Source organism: Trematomus bernacchii, unplaced genomic scaffold (genome assembly GCF_902827165.1).
Source record: "Trematomus bernacchii unplaced genomic scaffold, fTreBer1.1, whole genome shotgun sequence".
NCBI classification, from domain to species: domain Eukaryota; kingdom Metazoa; phylum Chordata; class Actinopteri; order Perciformes; family Nototheniidae; genus Trematomus; species Trematomus bernacchii.
The window spans coordinates 14,170,565-14,188,518 of record NW_022987564.1 but is presented as its reverse complement, the minus strand read 5'-3'; the positions used below and the strand labels follow the sequence as shown (position 1 = coordinate 14,188,518).

Genomic DNA, 17,954 nt, shown 5'->3' with positions numbered 1-17,954 from the left:
GCCTCCCTCGCTCACGCCTTCCTTCTCATTTAAACATAACCTCAGTACTGCCCTCCCCGCTGGAAATGTAGCCCCTTTCTTACCTCTCATATTCCAGGTTGTCATGGTCACAGCGGGCGTCCTTGTGCTTCTCCCAGTCCTTCCCGTGGCGGCACGTCGTCAACGACACAATGTCCTTTCCGTTGTGGATGTGATGAAGAGCGTTTCTGGTGTCTGAACCGATGCCCGTCAGATAGCGCTTCCCCTTAAACATCAGCAGGTACTTCCTTCGTGGCGGTGTGGCATTCCTCACCAGCCAGCCCCGCTCTCCGCCCTTCTGCGGGTGTTCCTTTGAGAACAGCGGGATGGACACGTCAAAGCCTGGCCTGAAATGTTCCGTGTTGAGGCTGGCTTTGGCTAAGATGGCCTGGCCAATGTTGAAGCCTAGGTCCTCTGTGTAGTTAGGCCAGGTGCCCGAGTACAGGTTGAAGATCAGGTGGTTCCTACCGTCATTCCAGAGCGGGTAACCCTTGATACGTTCATCCAAATTGGGCACAAACTGTCCTGATAGCTGGTCCCGATCTAAGGTGTCTATCCCGAGCACAAACAGGCACGCTTCACGGGGGTCTGTTGTGAAGTACCGGGACTCACCTATGGACGTCAGGATCTTCCTGTAGCTTTCTGACACATGGTCATTTTTCTCTGTCGGATATATATACACCCTGAACCCTTCTCTTCCTCTACGGCGACACCGCGAGAAGTCGAAACAGGTCTCCATACGGCAGCGACTGTCCTTATAAATGGTCGACCACGCCTGGCGGCGCTGGCGGGGCGACTCAATCGTCCCGGGGTCCGTCTGGAGCTCATCCAGGTGGGCATAGCGGGGCAGGAAGGCCCTGTCGGTCCAGTTGGGCCAGGGGCGCATCACTTCACCCCGCTGGCGTGTCAGCAGGCGGAGCACACGTAGCTGGGCTCCTCCACCGCAGTAAAAGAGGACCAGCCAGCAGCACGCACACAAGCCCAGCAGAACATACTTCTTACGGGCCTGCATGGGGGCCTGTCACTGTCTCTTTATTCCGCTCTGTCTCTCTTTCGTCCTCTGATTTTCCTCTCCTCTGCCCCTCAGCTCTGTAGCCTCACAGGGGCGGGGGGGGACTGACTTGTGATTTTTTTAACAAGGAGGGTCTAACGAAGGACAATGTGTTAACAAGGACATTACTGCCTCTGAGGGTGGCCCAGTCCACTTTGCCATTTAGGATGACGCAATCTGAGTAACTGACTCCCCTCTCTCAGTCTCTTCCTGCCTCCCCCATTTGCTCTCCACTGTCCTCTCAGATTTGTGAATTAGCCTGTGTCTGCTGTGGCATGCGCTGCTGCTTCTGTGTGCATTTCCTCCGCTGCCCAGCCGGGTTGAGGGTGATGAAGGGTGATTTCTGCACTCTGTCGGGCCAAGCTTGCTGCCTCATGGTGCCTGGCGCTTTCTGCAGGGCCCCTCCTTGGGAGAAGTAAACAAAAAGAATACAGATCAGTACACAGTCAGAGTTGCTGCCCCTCGACAAATACAGAGACATACAGTACATCATAAAACTACTGCCTCGAGTGATCCCATAACTTACACCTTTGTTTGTCCAATGGGTATTAGCTTTAATTTGTTTTTCATTTTGGACCAACTGCCACTCCTAACACATGTAAACATATAGCAATACTGAACATTTGGGTACTGTTTAACTTGCAGCAGAGGATTTAAAACTGTTCAAATCCATCTGTAGCTCGAGCTCATAAAGAGATAAGTATAACTCAGAACCATCTGTTTATTAAGTCCAACTTTTCTCTATCTCCGTCTCTCTCTGGCCTCCACATTCCAGTACAAATATGTATATGTGCTAACTTCTGGAAGAGTCATAGACAGGAGGACTAGATATTATCATGCTCTTCAAGCTCCAGTTCAACCGAGACAGATACAGTTGAGGTGAAGTGAAGGAGAAAATAAGAGAGACTGCATCTAAAATGGAGATTTTGGAAACGCAGAGTGAAAACAGAGCAACTTTATAGTCCTAAAACGTCCGTTCACCTTGGAGTGAAGGCTTTTTGTGTTACATCAACAAAACTTGTAACGGTTTTTCAGCCTCGTATTTTTTCCAAACATCCCCCCTATAACTCCCCAACATGTACAGTTAAACGTAGTGTGTGTAGGGGGAGATCGTCTCACAGTGAAGGGCAGTGTTCGTACTGCCAGCTGCCACACAAAGGCAGCTTTCAGGTCTCACCTGGCCGCTCTCGCTCTCTACCTCTCATTCGCATTCCCCGTGTCTGCCTCTTCTCCAGCCAAGCAGAAGTGATGCCTGCCTTCTCTGCTTGCCATAAAACAAACAGCACACCAGCAATGTGTGTAAACAATGCACGTTCTGATTTTCCCATCTCAAAAGGTTACAGGAAGTGAGGATTAACGTGTGAATTGAATGGCTTCTACTCATGATTGGTCTGTATATACTCTGGTTTGTATCGGGAAAACCTCAGCTTCAGAGAAATAAAGGAAAACAGCATGAACACTGTTTATCTATAACTGGTTTTCAACGGAATCCCTGAAACTATCACGTATTTATCAGTCAAGAAAAGCCCTACATGCCTTTAGCTTTGGAAATAAGGCTGTCACTTTTTGAAAGTCAGAAAATGGATAACCATTCAAAATTAGAATACTGTTATTATCTGTTCAAACTCATCATTCTAAGGGGGAATTCACAAAAAAACATTAATTTGATTTGTGGCGGCTCAGTGTTTCCAAAACTGTGTCATTCTTTAACACCCCCTACTGTAATTCAAAGAAAATAGGGTATTGTGTCTCTTACAACCTCTATTTGAATGCATCAAAATAACTTAAAAATGCATACATAAGGCACGCAAAATGGCCCATTTCTAATGAGCCTCATTGCAAAATAAGATATTATTGCTCCTAGTTTAAACTACTTTTTGTTCCTCTGTCTTTATGCTTTGGGAAGTGAGCCTCCTAACAAGACCTCTATCTCAAGCTTGCTCTGACCCTCACAACCGACACATAGGCCTCAAGCGTATACTTTGCCACATGCAATCACATGCAAAACTAAAATGGCAAATTACACTCAGCTGCAAAACCTTATGGCTGTGTTTCATTAGTGCACTACATTTTAAGAATGGGAACTTAAGACAGGTCATATTGCTGTTGCAATTCCTGATGCTATCAGCGGCTGCCATGAATTCATCCCTCAATGTTCTCACTCTCATATGTTGTTGTTCTCTTTGCTAACGCAAAACAGAGAAGCCTAGCAAGCTGTGCTAAACAGATAATCCTGTCACCGAAGCAACGGAGAATTCATGTGTGGAAGGATTTTGGATTTGATCCCATAGATAGAGGAAAAAGCCATGGGTAATGCTGAATTGAAATGCAACTGCCTTAAAAAACGGATAGCTTGTCCATCATGCAACGCAGAGTAGTCACTGCAAACAAATGGAGCGACAGTAACTCGACAGAGGTTATGTTTAGGCAACGTGGGCAGCATTCAAAGACATGCTAGTTCAGATGTATTCAAACTTGACAAGGTGATAGGCCCTTTACTTAACTGTAGGTTGGCTGTAGCAGAAGCATCTGTACATGAGCTTCTTACAGTGCCAGCGTGTGAACAGTACAGCTGGTAGTGTCAGCCAAACTGGACCAGATACTTCAAGCCGGCTAATCTGCCAGAGGAGATGTAAGTGGGTGGTTTTGGCACCTTCCTTGTTTCTGCTTCTCTGGCTGTGACTGTAGCAGCGTGAGCAGCAAGCAGTCCAAGTTAGAGAAATAGACACTTGGGATCCCATTACATTCTGCTCATCAATAATTCACTTGCTCCTTTAGTTAAGGCATTGATTTTTCTTTCTTAATTTTTTTTTCCTGCTTTATATCCCCTGCCACCAACGCGCACAATTAGACCTCACTCTTCTTCAGGGAACACTCCGGTATGTGATGAGTACGAGCTGTGTCCTGATGATTTGTGGTTGTGGGGATAATTGATGGTGTTGGCAAGAAGGTGTAATACAAAAGTGATGGAGGGTGATCATTATGATGATGGTAATGATGATGGGCATGCAGAATTTATTCCGTTGCCTTATATAATGCTATTAAAATCCATTGCTTTTGTTCGTCTTCCCGCAGTTGTCCTGTATAGATATCCTCATTGATTTGGGTGCACTGAAGTCTCTCTATTACTGCTGGATCAACAATAGGAGCTTCCATTTCCTTGCTTAAGCTGCAATAACACCATCAAACACAATCTTTTTTAAACACCTTCACTTAACACCCTTTATTTGATTTAACTTGTCAAATAATAGCAGCTCAAATTTGAATTGATTTCAAAATTATAGAGATATTTCCGAGGCAATAAAGCATTTCAGGTTTAGAGGAGGAAAGGGGATAATATGTGACATTAATATTATCATTGAAGCAAAAGAATATATAAAATTGGGGAATGATAATATATATTTTTTCATACCCTTCTCTCACTTCACAACAGCTCCCGTTTAAAACTGTTAAGTTGCTCCCTACCATCCTAATTTGTGTGTGCAAGGACAGCCTGTACAATGGTCCTTGTGTGGCCATTAACAACCAGCTATAATGATAAATGTAACTCAGAGAAACTCTCGGGCATGCCTGGACCTGACAACAACCTTGGAGATACAAATCAGCAAGGTGACACACACGTATGGATGCACGCATACACACACACGTAAGTGGCTTTAAGTGGTGAGAGAAGTCCCTCTGTCGTGGATCAATGATGGATCATTATGGTTGGGTGACTAGCACTGGAAAAAGCCACAAGGCTCATTGAATTGAGGGGCCAGAGGTGAAGGAAAGGGTTCAAGGAAAGGTGAGAGCAGGATTCAGAGCTCCACACTGCTCTTCAGTCCCTCTATAACTTCTTACCTCAATTTTTACTTTTCCATCATTCCCCTTCTTTTTTGCCTATTTTTCCTCTCATACCTAACCTGACTGGAGGGTTTTTACATATAGCAAACAATAGCATTTTGCACTGTTCTCCTCTTTTAATTATTCCTGCTTCAGCTTCAAATGGGGCTGGGGGAGGTGAGCACAAAACACTTAAAAGACATGAGGAATCCTCCCAGCAAGGCCAACAATTCTTTGATCATTCGTTTGCCTTGAGTGCAAAGAAACTTCCAGGGAGGTTCATTTTGAGTTTACTGAGCAAGCAATGAGATTGTGTGAACACCGCAAATGGAAAGGCAATAATGTATGCTGCATTCAAATCAGCTAATATAAAGTGGCAGGTGTAGCATGTACTGTACAAGCAGAGCAGGAGAATGTTCCATAATCTCACTGCAATGGGAGGAACCTCTCAGATTGTTTGCTCACATCTCTAAAATGGAACCATTTCGATAATCTCTCCGAGTGAACACACTGGATTTAAAATAGAATCCCCAATCCACAAACTCAAGGGCTATTTTTGATTATTTGTATGGTATGCATTCTTTTCAGTAAAAAACATGCTGCACACCCCAATATTAATAGCAAGTCAACAACTTGGCCTTGCACTGCTCTTGTATGGATCCTACTTCCAGTGTAAAATCAGATCACAGTTACTATTATTAATGACTTATTTGATTAAAATACAATGTTTGTTTCGCTGTGGTGTAAACAGATACTTAAGGTGCTTTTCTCTCTTCACATCGAAACATGTTTAACAGGTATGTGCTGTAGTATCAAAACGTTCTTTCCGATACCTCTAGTAACCGCGAGTGTCCCAAATCAAGCAACGGAAGGTCATTCATTAAAAAAGGACAGGAAAGGAACATGTCAAGGGGAAAAAAAGGGGAGGATGAAGGACATTTAAGAGGCATGGAGGGAGAGAATGACAAGTGGGAGAGGGAATTAATGATCCATATTTCATGGATGACAGCTGGACCAAGTCCCTTTACTTCCTGCCCTAGATCTTCTCCTCTCTGAGGGCACTAAGAGCTTCTCTCAACTGTTTCTACCTGCTGCGAGTTTTCCACAGAACTACACTATTAAGTCATTCGGGGAAATGGAATATAATTCTGTCATCCCATCTGTCTCCCCTGAATTCTGTTTACACAGCAGCTTATTCAACTGTGGTTAGGCAGTCTTTGACAACAAATGAAAACTGACGTGTTTTGAAATGGATGTCACCGGTGATGGCCTTCTGCAGCAAATTGAGTATTTGTCAATTTGCGTTTTTCTTCCACAAAATGGGATATTTTTTATTAAGATATTTTGCCTTTCAGGGACAGATTGTCATTCCTCATAGTTGTTCAATTGGTGGTTTCCTGGCCACAGCACCAGTTCTGAGCACAATATTGTGGATGCACAAAATGCAAATCACTGCTATTGAAGTCATTTGCAGGTTTGAGCCACTGATACTGTGAGAAGCAGAAGCAGCACCATTATTATGTCTGAAATTGTTTGGGTAGTATCATAGACCAGGTTGTAAATTGACACTGGATGGGCTAAATGTCTGGTAAAATGATATTTCCTTTTTCCATCTGAATTTATATTAGCTTTAGTGGTCTTTATGACCACACGGATGATGGAAGCTGATACGCTGATAACTCCTGGGTGATGCACTGTATTTACAAATACCAGTGTTTGGTGGTAGCCAGGCCTTTCAGTTACTTTTTATGGCTGAGTGTGCTTGAGTGTGTCTGAACTATACTTATACACGCATCTGGCATGTGTGTTTTTGCTGGCGACATATTAGTTCAGTAAAATGAAGTGTTCTGAAGAAAACACACATTTTGTGGTGAGGTGAAAGCCTCAGTCGAGCTAAAATTAAATCCCGGACTCTGTCATTACGGGCCTGAGAGATGTGACGGCGTGACCTGGGACCAGAAGATAGCCGCACTGCAATTTTTTGTGTTATTGTAGTTTTCCAAATCTTTTCGCTTGTGACCCCTCAAAATGATTCTTCTTTCTAGTTGTGACCCCTCAATTCAGGTTGAATATGTCTCTGATTGGAGGAAAGTTCGAACAAAGAGTCAAGTGCAGTTTGTAATACAGGTCCCAGCATTATGGAAGCAGTGAACGCTGAGGGAGCTGCTACTCAACAAGAGTAACTGTGTATCTGTGCAGCAAAACAAACTCACATTGTTTTAATGGAGCCACCCCATGATTTTCCAGTTGAATGCTTTTAATGAAAAGCAGCAGCAGTAAGAAATGTGGGGAATGCATTAGCGATATCTTTATAAAGCTTCAGTTGGGTCGAAAGAGATGAATAGGGTTATCAATAAAATGAAATTACAATGGGTTCCATGCTGCATTGTTTCCTTTGAGTCTTTTATGATAAGGACGTTGTGGTAAATGCGGACTCGATTCCTGAAAATCTTAGATCCTCACTTTAAAGGCCAAAGGATATAAAGTTATCTAAATCAGCAGCAAAAATAAAATATTAGGTCTTGAACCCTTAGGTTGGAAACTATTGCATCCTTGATAAAGTGACCTTAGTGGCCAGCCTGAAGAATGTGTGTGTTTTTAGTGTGAGTGTAAATTCCTTCATTAAAGCAAGGTTGCATTTCTATCTTTTTTTAACTGCATAGATCCTGAGCGGGAGTCACTGACTGTCAATGAGGTCTGCAGGCATCAAAATAAAAGTTCTGTGCCTGCTGACAGATCTGCATTAAAGACTTACAACCGGTATGTGATCCAAGTTCTATTTTCTGTCCTCACCTACTAGTTGCCCTTTGAAATTGAGATGCTCTTTACACTCCCACACAGCATATGCATATATAAGTAGACACATACACAAGCTCATGTGCATTTTGGTGTATGCTGAGAAAATTTGCTTTTTACTGGATAAAAAAACACTCTGTCCACAAGCAGCTACTGGAGTATATTTCCATTAGATTGACCACCTCAGAACCACTATGACCATAAAGGTGGTTCTTATAGGCCATTTTCATAATGTGTATAACAGCACATTCTCTTTCACCTTAATAAAGCACCATAAAAAGACTTGCTCCGCATGGGCAGTGGAACTCGGTTAATAAGATGTTTACCTCAAGCTGAATGCCCTGCGACGCAACCGGCCTCCCAACCGCGCTCACATTCCAAACCCAGCATAATTACAAGCCGGGTTGATTAATTATGTCTCAACAATATGCTGCACTCCAACGCCACAAGGGCTAATTAACAGAATGAACAAGATGGGTAGGAACAGTTATTAAGGGCGTTCAAGCTCATGCTCGGAATTTGGCAAAGCAGTGGATCGTCCTAAGAAAAATGTGATAAAGAAACATGCAGGATGCGTGACACAAACCAGTGGCACAGAGCACTGAGCTTATAGAGTGAGAAAGCTTGTGATACAGTAAGTGGGCTTCTCTGTGTTCAGGGTGCCCGGCTGTGCACCTGACAACACACACAGCATGTAGTGAAATCCATCTGCCTTATTTACTGTTCCTGCTCGCAGTGCATGCAACCTGCAACTCATCTTATCTCCGGAGCTCCGGGCTGAAGGCATTGCTATCGCAGGACTCGGATCTGATCGACCTGTAAACAATCCGACCTTGACAACACGGGGATGATATACGATCTGACCCTGGGATAAGGAAGAAGGGGCATATTCCAGACGGGGGCTTAATTAGTAGAATGTCCCTGACACTGGAGATTAAAATAGGAGTTTTTGCAGAATTTGGCTTGAAAAGATTCAGGAGAATAAATACATTTCAGACTCCAATGTCTCCCTCTAAACATATTACATATAACAATCATTGTATTATTTATTAATACTATACTCTATATTATACTACTATACTAAAACTGTAATTTTGTTGTCCTTATTGCCACGTCTTTATTCCCAGACTTGGTTATTATTACTCAAAAGTGCATGCAAATAGATAATCACTATGCACAGTGACCCATCAAGGTTAATAGCATTTAAAGGTCATACACTGACATCCTCAACCCCTTTATTAAAAGCCTTGATAATGGAAATGCCCACCACATCTGGGATATGAATAGTATCTGTATTGGCCAAATGCTTTGACAAGGCAAGATTTGTGCTTCTCTTAATCACTGGGGAGGGTATTAGAGAACCATCACGAATGCAAAATCCTATTAAGACGAGGGGGTCGCCATTACAATAAAGTCATTTCATAAATCAGATGAGATCCATGTACAGCTTGCCATCAGGATTCAGCCTCCCCAGAGAGCCTTTAACTCGCATCCCTGATAATAGCAGCACTTTATTTAGGATCACTGAATGAAGTCGCAGTCTTTTTCTATCAAATGAAAATAACTAGAGAGATGTAATTAATTGCGGCAGTGAACCCTCGAAGCCTTGTTTGTTTCTTTTGGGATTTATTAATACATAGATTGATAGGAAAGAAGGTAATGTTTGTCTCTTTCCTGAGCTAGTGGCTAATATGTATTGAAAGCAAGAGAGGTATCCAAGACAAACAGAAGCCAGAACAAAGCAGTCTTTATTTGGACTGCATGGAGATACAGCCCTGTGGTGTGTTTCTTTTTTAATATGAAACTAAGCTGTTAAGTCAGGTGTTTCCGAATGCTCTCCTGTAAATAGAATTCCCTACTGCTCTCAAAACACTTAAGGACTTTAAAGGGAAGCCATGTCACTTAGTATAAAATCCATATGTTCCCTGGATGCCTTATACTGTCAGTACCTCTGTGTTCTGTTCACTATCTTCCTTATATCTCTGCAAAGTAGACTTTACATTCAGTTTACGTTTAGATCATTGGTTGGATGTTCTTCGCACCATCCTGCACTCAGAAACAGCATGACAGCTGAACAAGTGGCAACATTATTTAATATTCTTGGATGTGGCAGAGTCATGTGCAGCCCACAGCCCATCTGAGCAGTGGGAGAAGATGATCCTCTGCCAAAAGATTCAAACGTGTGCTGAATATTTTCCAAAAGCTCAGAGAGTTTACGGAAGCTTTGAACGGACCCAGATAATGAATAATTATCTTCAAAGCATTAGAATTACAGTTAATTATTTAGGTCCATAAGTGAGTCAGTCACGGTGACACAGTATTTGGACGCTACTTTAACATGTGACAGTCTCTCTATCAAGCTGTTCAGCCTACCTGTTACAGAACGCTACAGAGATCCGATGCAGGTGGCGGCAGCAGGTTCATGGAGCTGTGGGCAGGGTGGTTCCGGCCCTCAGTCCCCCTGAAGAACAGTTGCGCACTGAACTGTTGAGCTTCTACCGCTCACTTCGCCGAGGACACCAGCTAAAGAGGCTCAAAGCACCAACTTCTCCTCCTCATGGGGCGACCCCTCACTCGATTTACGAGCCTACAAGGCTGACAAAGCGCAAACATACCCACCGTCCGGGCGCGTCTACATCAAATAATAAGGCTGAATGTCCCACCGCCCCCTCGTGTCTGTATCAACATTTCCCAGATCTCGCATTTGCTGATTTGTCGGGTTCTCCTTTATTATCCAGCATGCACCTCTCTCACTCAGAGCACCATGGATCGCACATCATCACTCCCTGCTGCTCCAACAGCCACCTGGCAGTCCTCATAATAAATAAACCAGGCAGTGGCGAATTAAAGTGTCCCTGTTGCACCTACACCGAGTTCAGGTTATGGTGACCTTATATAGCAGTATTCCATCTATAAAAGCAACAGAATAACAAAAGGTTATTTCTTGTTTTGCCTCTTTGTATGATCGTGAGGGCTGCCTCCAACATTTGCAATTCAACATCCGAGCAGCGTGAGTGACAAAGGTGCGCTGCTGCTGAGCGACGGGCAAACAATACACCAGGAGCTGAAGGCACTTAAGGTTACCCTATGGTGGAAAAACGCACTGTATTCTTCATGTTATAATAGTAACCTGTGACATGTGTCAGCGGGCAGTTACGCGTTTAGTTGTATTTACATGAGCATGCCTTTAGAATGCTCTTTAACTCCGAATATAGAAATGCAATCTATAATCTCAACAGACTCATCATTCCCTTTATCAGTACTCCGATACATCTACAAGAAACACAGAATCCAAACACAGAGAGCAGAAATAACACATATGATCCCCGCTGAGCACCGACTTCCCCCCCGACACAGAGCTCTCTTACCGGGTGGCGAAGCAGCCTCTTCCCCTCTCTGGTAATTTTCCTTTTCACACCACGGCCGGGCATTTGCGAATCAATTCAGCGTGCAAGTCTCCCCGTCGGGATATGAATGATGAATGTGCGGGTTAAATTGTCCATTTTCCATATCCACAACAGTCTACACACGACCCGCCCCCGGGAGGCAGCGATTGGTCCAGAGGCTGCTCGACGTCTTCGTTCAGCGTAAAAAAAAACACACACATCTGGATGCGACCGCGCGCAACTCGATGTGGAAACACCGAATTACACACAGGAATTAAACCGACATGGATGGGCGTCACATTTCTCATGGCCCCTTTAAATGTAGACTATTCATTCGGGCTGAACTTTAGATAGATATCTTGTCACCTTTGCGGAAACTATTCAAATACATCAGTGTAAACACTGGGCCATCATTATGATGACTATCAGGCAGACCAATGTGGGAGAGTTGTGTTGTTTTAGCTGTTAAATTATAAAACGGCACTTTTGGAATGGCAATATGTTGGCATATATTTAGCTAAACACATTATTCATCAAAAATAAATAACAATTTAGCCCCAAGTTAAGGATTTGAACAAGCCAAAAAGGATGTTAGGAATCAGGTCGTTTCGAAATGCACCACTAGCAGAAGTATTTTAATATAGTCAACTGTATTATGTGTTGTAGTGAGTGTCTTTTAAATGTGTGACTGCCAACGTGGTATAGGCTACAACCATAGACTGTATATATAAAGGCTACAACATACCCGGGAAACAGAGGAGAGTGACTGAGCGCCTTGAAACATGTCTGAGACTCTTGCGCCGCCCTGTGTGCGGATTAAGTCATCATTCTTTCTTTCCTTCCCTCGGATTTCACTTTTTCTAACTTTGGAAGAATATCTTATCTGTGGCTTTGCTTCCTGGCTCCCGCTCAGCACTGAACCGAATCAAGTGTGAAGACAGACAGAGGCTGATCACTGAGCACCAGCACGAGGCTCTGAGGATTAGTGACAGCTGTCACAGTCTGAGTGGGCTTTCAGCAGCAAGGACAGGAAGGGAAAGAGGGGGAAACACGGTGGAATAAGAATCATGATGACATAACTCTTAATAACTCAATTAATAATGTGAATGCCTGACAATATAAATAAGGGTAGTTTATCAGGTATTAAAACATATTTATATATTTTGTATTTTCTGTATTAAAAAAAAATAGCTGATATGTTCATTTCTGGAATGAATGGATCAAGTTTGGGAATCCATTTCAGCGCTGCATGTCCACAGAATACTATTGAGCAGTCCTGTCTGGATATTTAGAAGCCTTTCTTCCCCCTACAGATCAGGCACACACTATGATAATGATGATTTTTTTTGTGAGGCACTACTATAAATCCCTCTTGTTCCTGTAATTGTACTTTTTGTTGTTGTTTGTTTGCATCATTGTTAGTTTACTTTTGGTTTGTATATCTTGTATGAAAAGGAGAGATATAAACTAATAATAGGCACCTTGAGTAAGGATTTCTTTTTAAAAATAACTACAGTTCCCAAGGTCAAGAATTAATTCTCAAGCTCTAACAGCCATGCTCCAGATGTCCTCTTCAGACAATATGATGAAATATGCATAGCCTAGTAATGAGTTATACCTTACCATAAAAGAAAAGTGAGACAAATGGAGAAAGTTAATATATACATTTATTTATTTATTCATTAATAATGAAAGTATGTTATGACAGAATTCATGTATAATACAACGGAATGTGCATGCGTAACATTGAATTGACACTGTAACCCCCTTACCCCCCCACCCCATCATGTTATTGTCCTGTTCTGTTTGTAATGTGTGTGAGCATTGTCCCTGTCCTTGTGTATGTCTGTTAAAAAAAATCTTTATATTTATAACAAAAGTTATACCTTACCATACTATGAGGTAATAACTATAACCTTGTGAGGATTAGTACATTTTGCATATTCATAAATCATAAACAATAATGATATGTCCTGGGGCAAACATTCAAAAGTGAGGTAATGTTTTCAAATTGAATGCTATTATATCCAATATTTCCCCTGTACCTGAATGCAGCATAAAGCTCCTCCCAAACCAGAAGTGAAACCGGATGAATGTTGCTCTTGAAATCCGCGAGCTCCGCCTGTCAGGCAATGTTTTCATAACTATCCTGCCACTTTCGCAACGGTTGTCGACGAGCAGTGAGACAAAGGATCACCTGACAGACCATACTCAGGAAATATATACGCACAAAGATAACCGTGTATTGATTGAATCTGTTACAAGATCAATGCAGTCGCTGGTGTGCTGCTGAGCAAGTATTAGCTGTCTTCATTCAGGAAAGGTATGCTCTTCGTTAGAACTTGCAAACAAGCGGGATTCAGGTTCCTCTTTAAAAGTAATGTTGGTTTATTTCAGGCTGCTGCTAGGTAAGCGAGGACAAGCATGACATTGTTAAGTATTACAATTATATCGATTCTGTTCATAATCTGTCATATTGGATTGACTTAACTCATCGTTCCAAAGTATTCAACTCCCATTTATTTACATTAGGAATGACTTATGCAAGATGTTTGGTAAGATACCCGTGACGTCAGTTTGAATAGTCACGTGACTGCTACAAATTATTATATTACAAGAAGCTTCACCAATTCATTTTGAGATCTCATTAGGCAGGCTAAAAGATGAAACTTAACACTTTTGCAATATGTTTGCACATTATAGAGAACATATACCTCTATAGGCCATATGACCTTTAACCAACTGCTCTGACTACAGCTGATACTACTGTAATTTACCAGAAGGGTCAGACTTTTATTACCCTGCAAGCTTGTTAACTGCTCAGAAGCCTCGTTTTTTCACTTCCATTCCTGTTTTGTATGTGTTTATGTGCAAGAACATATGACTGTATGCAGTGGCGGCTGGTGGAAAATATTTTTGGTGGGGCTATGGAAGTGGTGACCAAACCATACTAGGGCGGTCCGGGGGATCCTCCCCCGGAAGACATTTTTGAGAAATGGCCCCATAAATGATGACTTCTGGTGATGTTAGAGGGGGGGGGGGGGAGGGGGAGGGGGGGGGGGAGGACAAATTGAGGCTTAAAAATACGAGATAATCCATAATCTTCAGTGTGGTTAGCTATGAATCTTCCAAAACTCTGCCACAGTACAGTAGGCCCACACAACGACGACGCTGATTGGCTGAAATTATGTTTCGGCGGCATAGTTTACAGATAGCAACAGTCAGCTTGTTGGCTGCTGCTGCTCTGGCTGAGGGCTCCTTTCTTACCGCCCGGACGAGAGAGGGTAATGATACAGCTGCGGACAGGCAGGAAACATGTGACTTATCAGTAACTTTAGACATTGTAAAACAATTTTAAACGAGATGTTATTGTAGATTATACATGTTACTGATACCAACTATATAATATTTACCTTGTTCATTAAAAATTAAAATTAAAATTAAAAATATATATATTTTTTTAAATATATTTTTGTATTTATTTTTAATTTTTAATGACAATCAAACATGTGGGAAGAGGGGGGGCGGCGCCCCTATGGGCCGGCCGCCACTGACTGTATGAATGTTGGACACTCACCCCTGTCTCCAGCCACATATGAATGTTGTTCTCTCCATTCTTTGCTTTCTCTCGGCTCCATGTAGTACTTGTGGTCTGTCAAACGTAAGCATCATGCTGGCACAGCAGGCGGATCGGGTCATGGCACTCGGAGAATGGGAGGAGCGCTGGCAGGAGGACAGAATTGGTTTCCATCAGCCTCATGTACACAAGTAAAGGCCACACTTTGATCTGTCTTTTTGGTGGGATAAGGGAAAACACACGTTTTTGAAACGCTTATGTGTTGGTACAAAATGACATTTACTGTAAATGCACAATTTCACTTCAGTGATTCCAGAAAAATGCTTTGTACAGAAGCACATAAGGTCTATCAACATTGATTACATGTTTCTTTTTTAAATGTTTGGATGTTTTTTATAGGGTTTAGTAGTTAAACGCGAGTGTTGATGTAACACTAACTATTTAAAAACGACGTATGCAGAAATGGCTTGTGTTTGGCTGTTAACAGCTGTTGTTTATCTTCTGACAGGATGCTGGAGAGCCACATTGATAAAGTTCTTGCAGGACGAACTGGAGTTCGCTTCTTCTTCCCTCTCTGTGGGAAAGCTGTAGATATGAAGTGGTATGAAACAAATGTACTTTATCCAATTAGAAAAATTGCAGTTGGTGTTTTCAGTTTTCATTTCTGCTTAAAATAAAAAAGGAAGTTCCTATTCAAAATGTATATACACCCTATAGTGAAAACATTTAGCACAGCATGCCCCTTAATTCCTTCTACTGTTTGAATCTCAGGCTAGCAGACATGGGCCACTCAGTGGTTGGGGTGGAGATATCTGAAAAGGCTATAAAACAGTTCTTTGAGGACAACAATATGACCTACAGTGAGGAGCCTGTCCCTGCCCTACCTGGAGCAAAGGTTTTCAAGGTAGGATATCAATACATTTCTTTGACACATTGTAAGAGAAGAATGGATTTAATTACAGATCTGCAAACGCGAGGATCCTATTCAGGGGCTAAACAGACTTGATAATTAATCATGTCTTCTTGGTAAAATGTGCATTATTGTTGCATGGGAAATAAGAATAGTTGACAAAAGTCTGCACTTTGTAACGACAAAACTTTGACAAAATAAAAGCATATGGGATGAACAAAGAAAAATCATAACCTTATGTACCGGTATAAATCAAGTTATTGGACCCAAAAGTAGGATTTTGTAGTTACACAAATTGACAAAATTGATAACCCCCCTTTGTCTTTGTTCCACAGGGCTCAGAGAGAAATATCTCCCTGTATCAATCTGACCTGTACAACTTCTCCAGGTTAGCGTGTGTTCATTACATTTGAAGATGTTCAATTATTTGTAAGGGTGAATTTTTAAAACACATTTTCTTTTCCTTTGTACAGCACCATTGGGGGTCATTTCGGGGCCATTTGGGACAGGGGATCTCTAGTGGCCATCAACCCAAGAGACAGAGAAAAGTAAGATGAGGAAAAACATATCAGATTGGTTTTATTAAAAAACATTTTGTTTATTTGAAAAATGTGACAGCTTATGACCTTTTACATTTGAAACCCATTAAAAGCACTGTATCATTTACATAATTATATAACAAATGGTATAAGACCTCAGGTAGTTTATTATAGAAAACATAGTTTGGTCCAATTTGGAATAAAACTTCACATGCTCAATGTTGTCTGACTTTATTCTCTCTCACAATAACACAGGTATGCTGCACTCATCATTTCTCTTATGGCCAAAGACTGCAGATACCTTTTGGATACTATGTTGTACAATCCTGAATTGTACGAAGGTAAATGTCCAGATTGTGTCTAAATTAAGTTTTTGGTGAGTTTGGTGAAAAATAAGATATATTTGTGACTGTGTCTGTCTTTTAGGTCCTCCCTTTTTGGTGCCTGACGACCAAGTGAACAGCCTGTTTGGTGAGTACTATTAAGAACAATCGTGGCTGAGTGTGTTTCTGTACGATAATTAACTATAAATGAGGCACCAAATAAATTAGCAAATTAAAAGGGGTGCAGTCAAAAGTGGTACTTAAATGTGATACATGTTAGACTTTGGGGCCAACATTTATTTGCAGCTTTTAACAGTGCTTTTCTTTTCTTCAGGGAAAAGCTGTGACGTGGAACTGCTGGAGTCTTTTGATTCTCTGACAGACAGACAGCGAGGCTGGGGGCTGGACTATCTAGATGAACGTCTACATCTTATCACTCCAAAGAGCATTTAAACACTCACGTGCAAGTTTAGAGAGCTTAGAAAAGCAGATCTTAGGCATTTAAATGCAAAAACTGTTATTTTTTGTAATGCTTACACATCTTTTTAATAGTAACATGCAATGTTGGTGGGGGAACAAAGCTGCAAAGAAATATAATGTCAAGAGAATATTTTGAATCCCTGATTAAATAAAACGTATGTTATGACTAGATGTTGTGGCTTTATTTAAACCAGTTGGGTAGCTGTTGTGTATTATTGACTATATTAACAGTTCAAAATAGGACGTTTTATAAAGGCTATGAATGTAACTACAATCAAAGCAAGGAGAAAAGGTTGATGGGGTCACAGATTGAACTACACAGGGTTTTACATATTAAAGGTGGGGTAGGTAATTTTGGAGAAACCAGCTCGAGATCGCTAGATTTTGAAAATACACAGCCAGAAGAAATCTGCTACTTCCTTACAGAGCCCCTCCTCCAACACACACGAACGTGCACATGACCAATGAGGGCACGAGATAAGTTTGTGCACAGATGGAAGGCTGACAGGCAGGTAGGCCATCCAGTTATTTTAGCCGGGCCGGCTAAAATGATTGGTCGTGCTTTTTACAGTACTACGGCTTCCACAGATGACATTTTTTTATGGATTTTTTTTTCAAAGCACTTCAGATATTCATTGCTATCGGGATGTTAAGAGCATTCCATGGAATATAACAAAAAGTGTATCTCGAGCCGGTTTCTCAAACTTACCTACCCCACCTTTAAGTATAAATGTAGTTGGTTTGAAAATATCCTGGTGTTGATATGATGTAGTTTCTAATTCAAAAGCAGGTTAATAATACATAATAACACAATCTTTGTTTTAATCAAGAGTTATCAGTCTCACATATTTCATCGCAGGTGCAGACAAAAGATGAATTAAAGTGTTACCTTCTAAAAAAAAAAGCATCACATTTCAGTTTAGACAAAAACATTCTTATTATTCTTATTATATGATTAATTATTGTTATAAAAACTCCAGTATGATAAATCCTAGTAAGTGTTAATTGGGATCTTAGAGTGCTGAAAAGTGTACAAAAAAAGGCAATGC

At 41.6% G+C, this 17,954-nt stretch overlaps 2 protein-coding genes across 4 annotated transcripts in view; one reads left to right on the top strand and one right to left on the bottom strand.

Annotated features, from left to right (window-relative positions):
• Positions 1-11,240, bottom strand: part of ext1c (exostoses (multiple) 1c) — a 73,505-nt gene extending 62,265 nt beyond the window's left edge. The window contains exons 1-2 of one of the 2 annotated variants that reach the window (XM_034124386.1): positions 11,059-11,240; positions 84-1,474 (exon numbers count right to left, since the gene is read on the bottom strand). In XM_034124386.1, coding sequence (XP_033980277.1) covers positions 84-1,030 — 947 coding nt within the window. In that variant the 5' untranslated portion in view covers positions 1,031-1,474; positions 11,059-11,240. Of the gene's footprint in view, positions 1-83; positions 1,475-10,063; positions 10,285-11,058 lie in introns of those variants that run through there. The other variant, XM_034124387.1, reaches the window with a different exon arrangement.
• Positions 11,241-13,180: 1,940 nt separating this feature from the next.
• On the top strand, positions 13,181-17,074 carry LOC117477664 (probable thiopurine S-methyltransferase). 2 transcript variants are annotated; one of them, XM_034124389.1, is made up of 9 exons: positions 13,181-13,399; positions 14,719-14,844; positions 15,162-15,254; positions 15,425-15,557; positions 15,899-15,951; positions 16,037-16,111; positions 16,358-16,443; positions 16,529-16,573; positions 16,760-17,074. In XM_034124389.1, the coding sequence occupies exons 2-9, from the start codon at positions 14,747-14,749 to the stop codon at positions 16,876-16,878; spliced, it is 702 nt and encodes a 233-aa protein (XP_033980280.1). In that variant the 5' UTR covers positions 13,181-13,399; positions 14,719-14,746; the 3' UTR covers positions 16,879-17,074. The 2 variants fall into 2 exon arrangements, with proteins under 2 accessions (XP_033980280.1, XP_033980279.1); XM_034124388.1 differs by lacking the exon at positions 13,181-13,399 and adding an exon at positions 14,261-14,360 and having other exon boundaries at positions 16,760-16,963.
• The last annotated feature ends 880 nt before the right edge of the window (positions 17,075-17,954 follow it).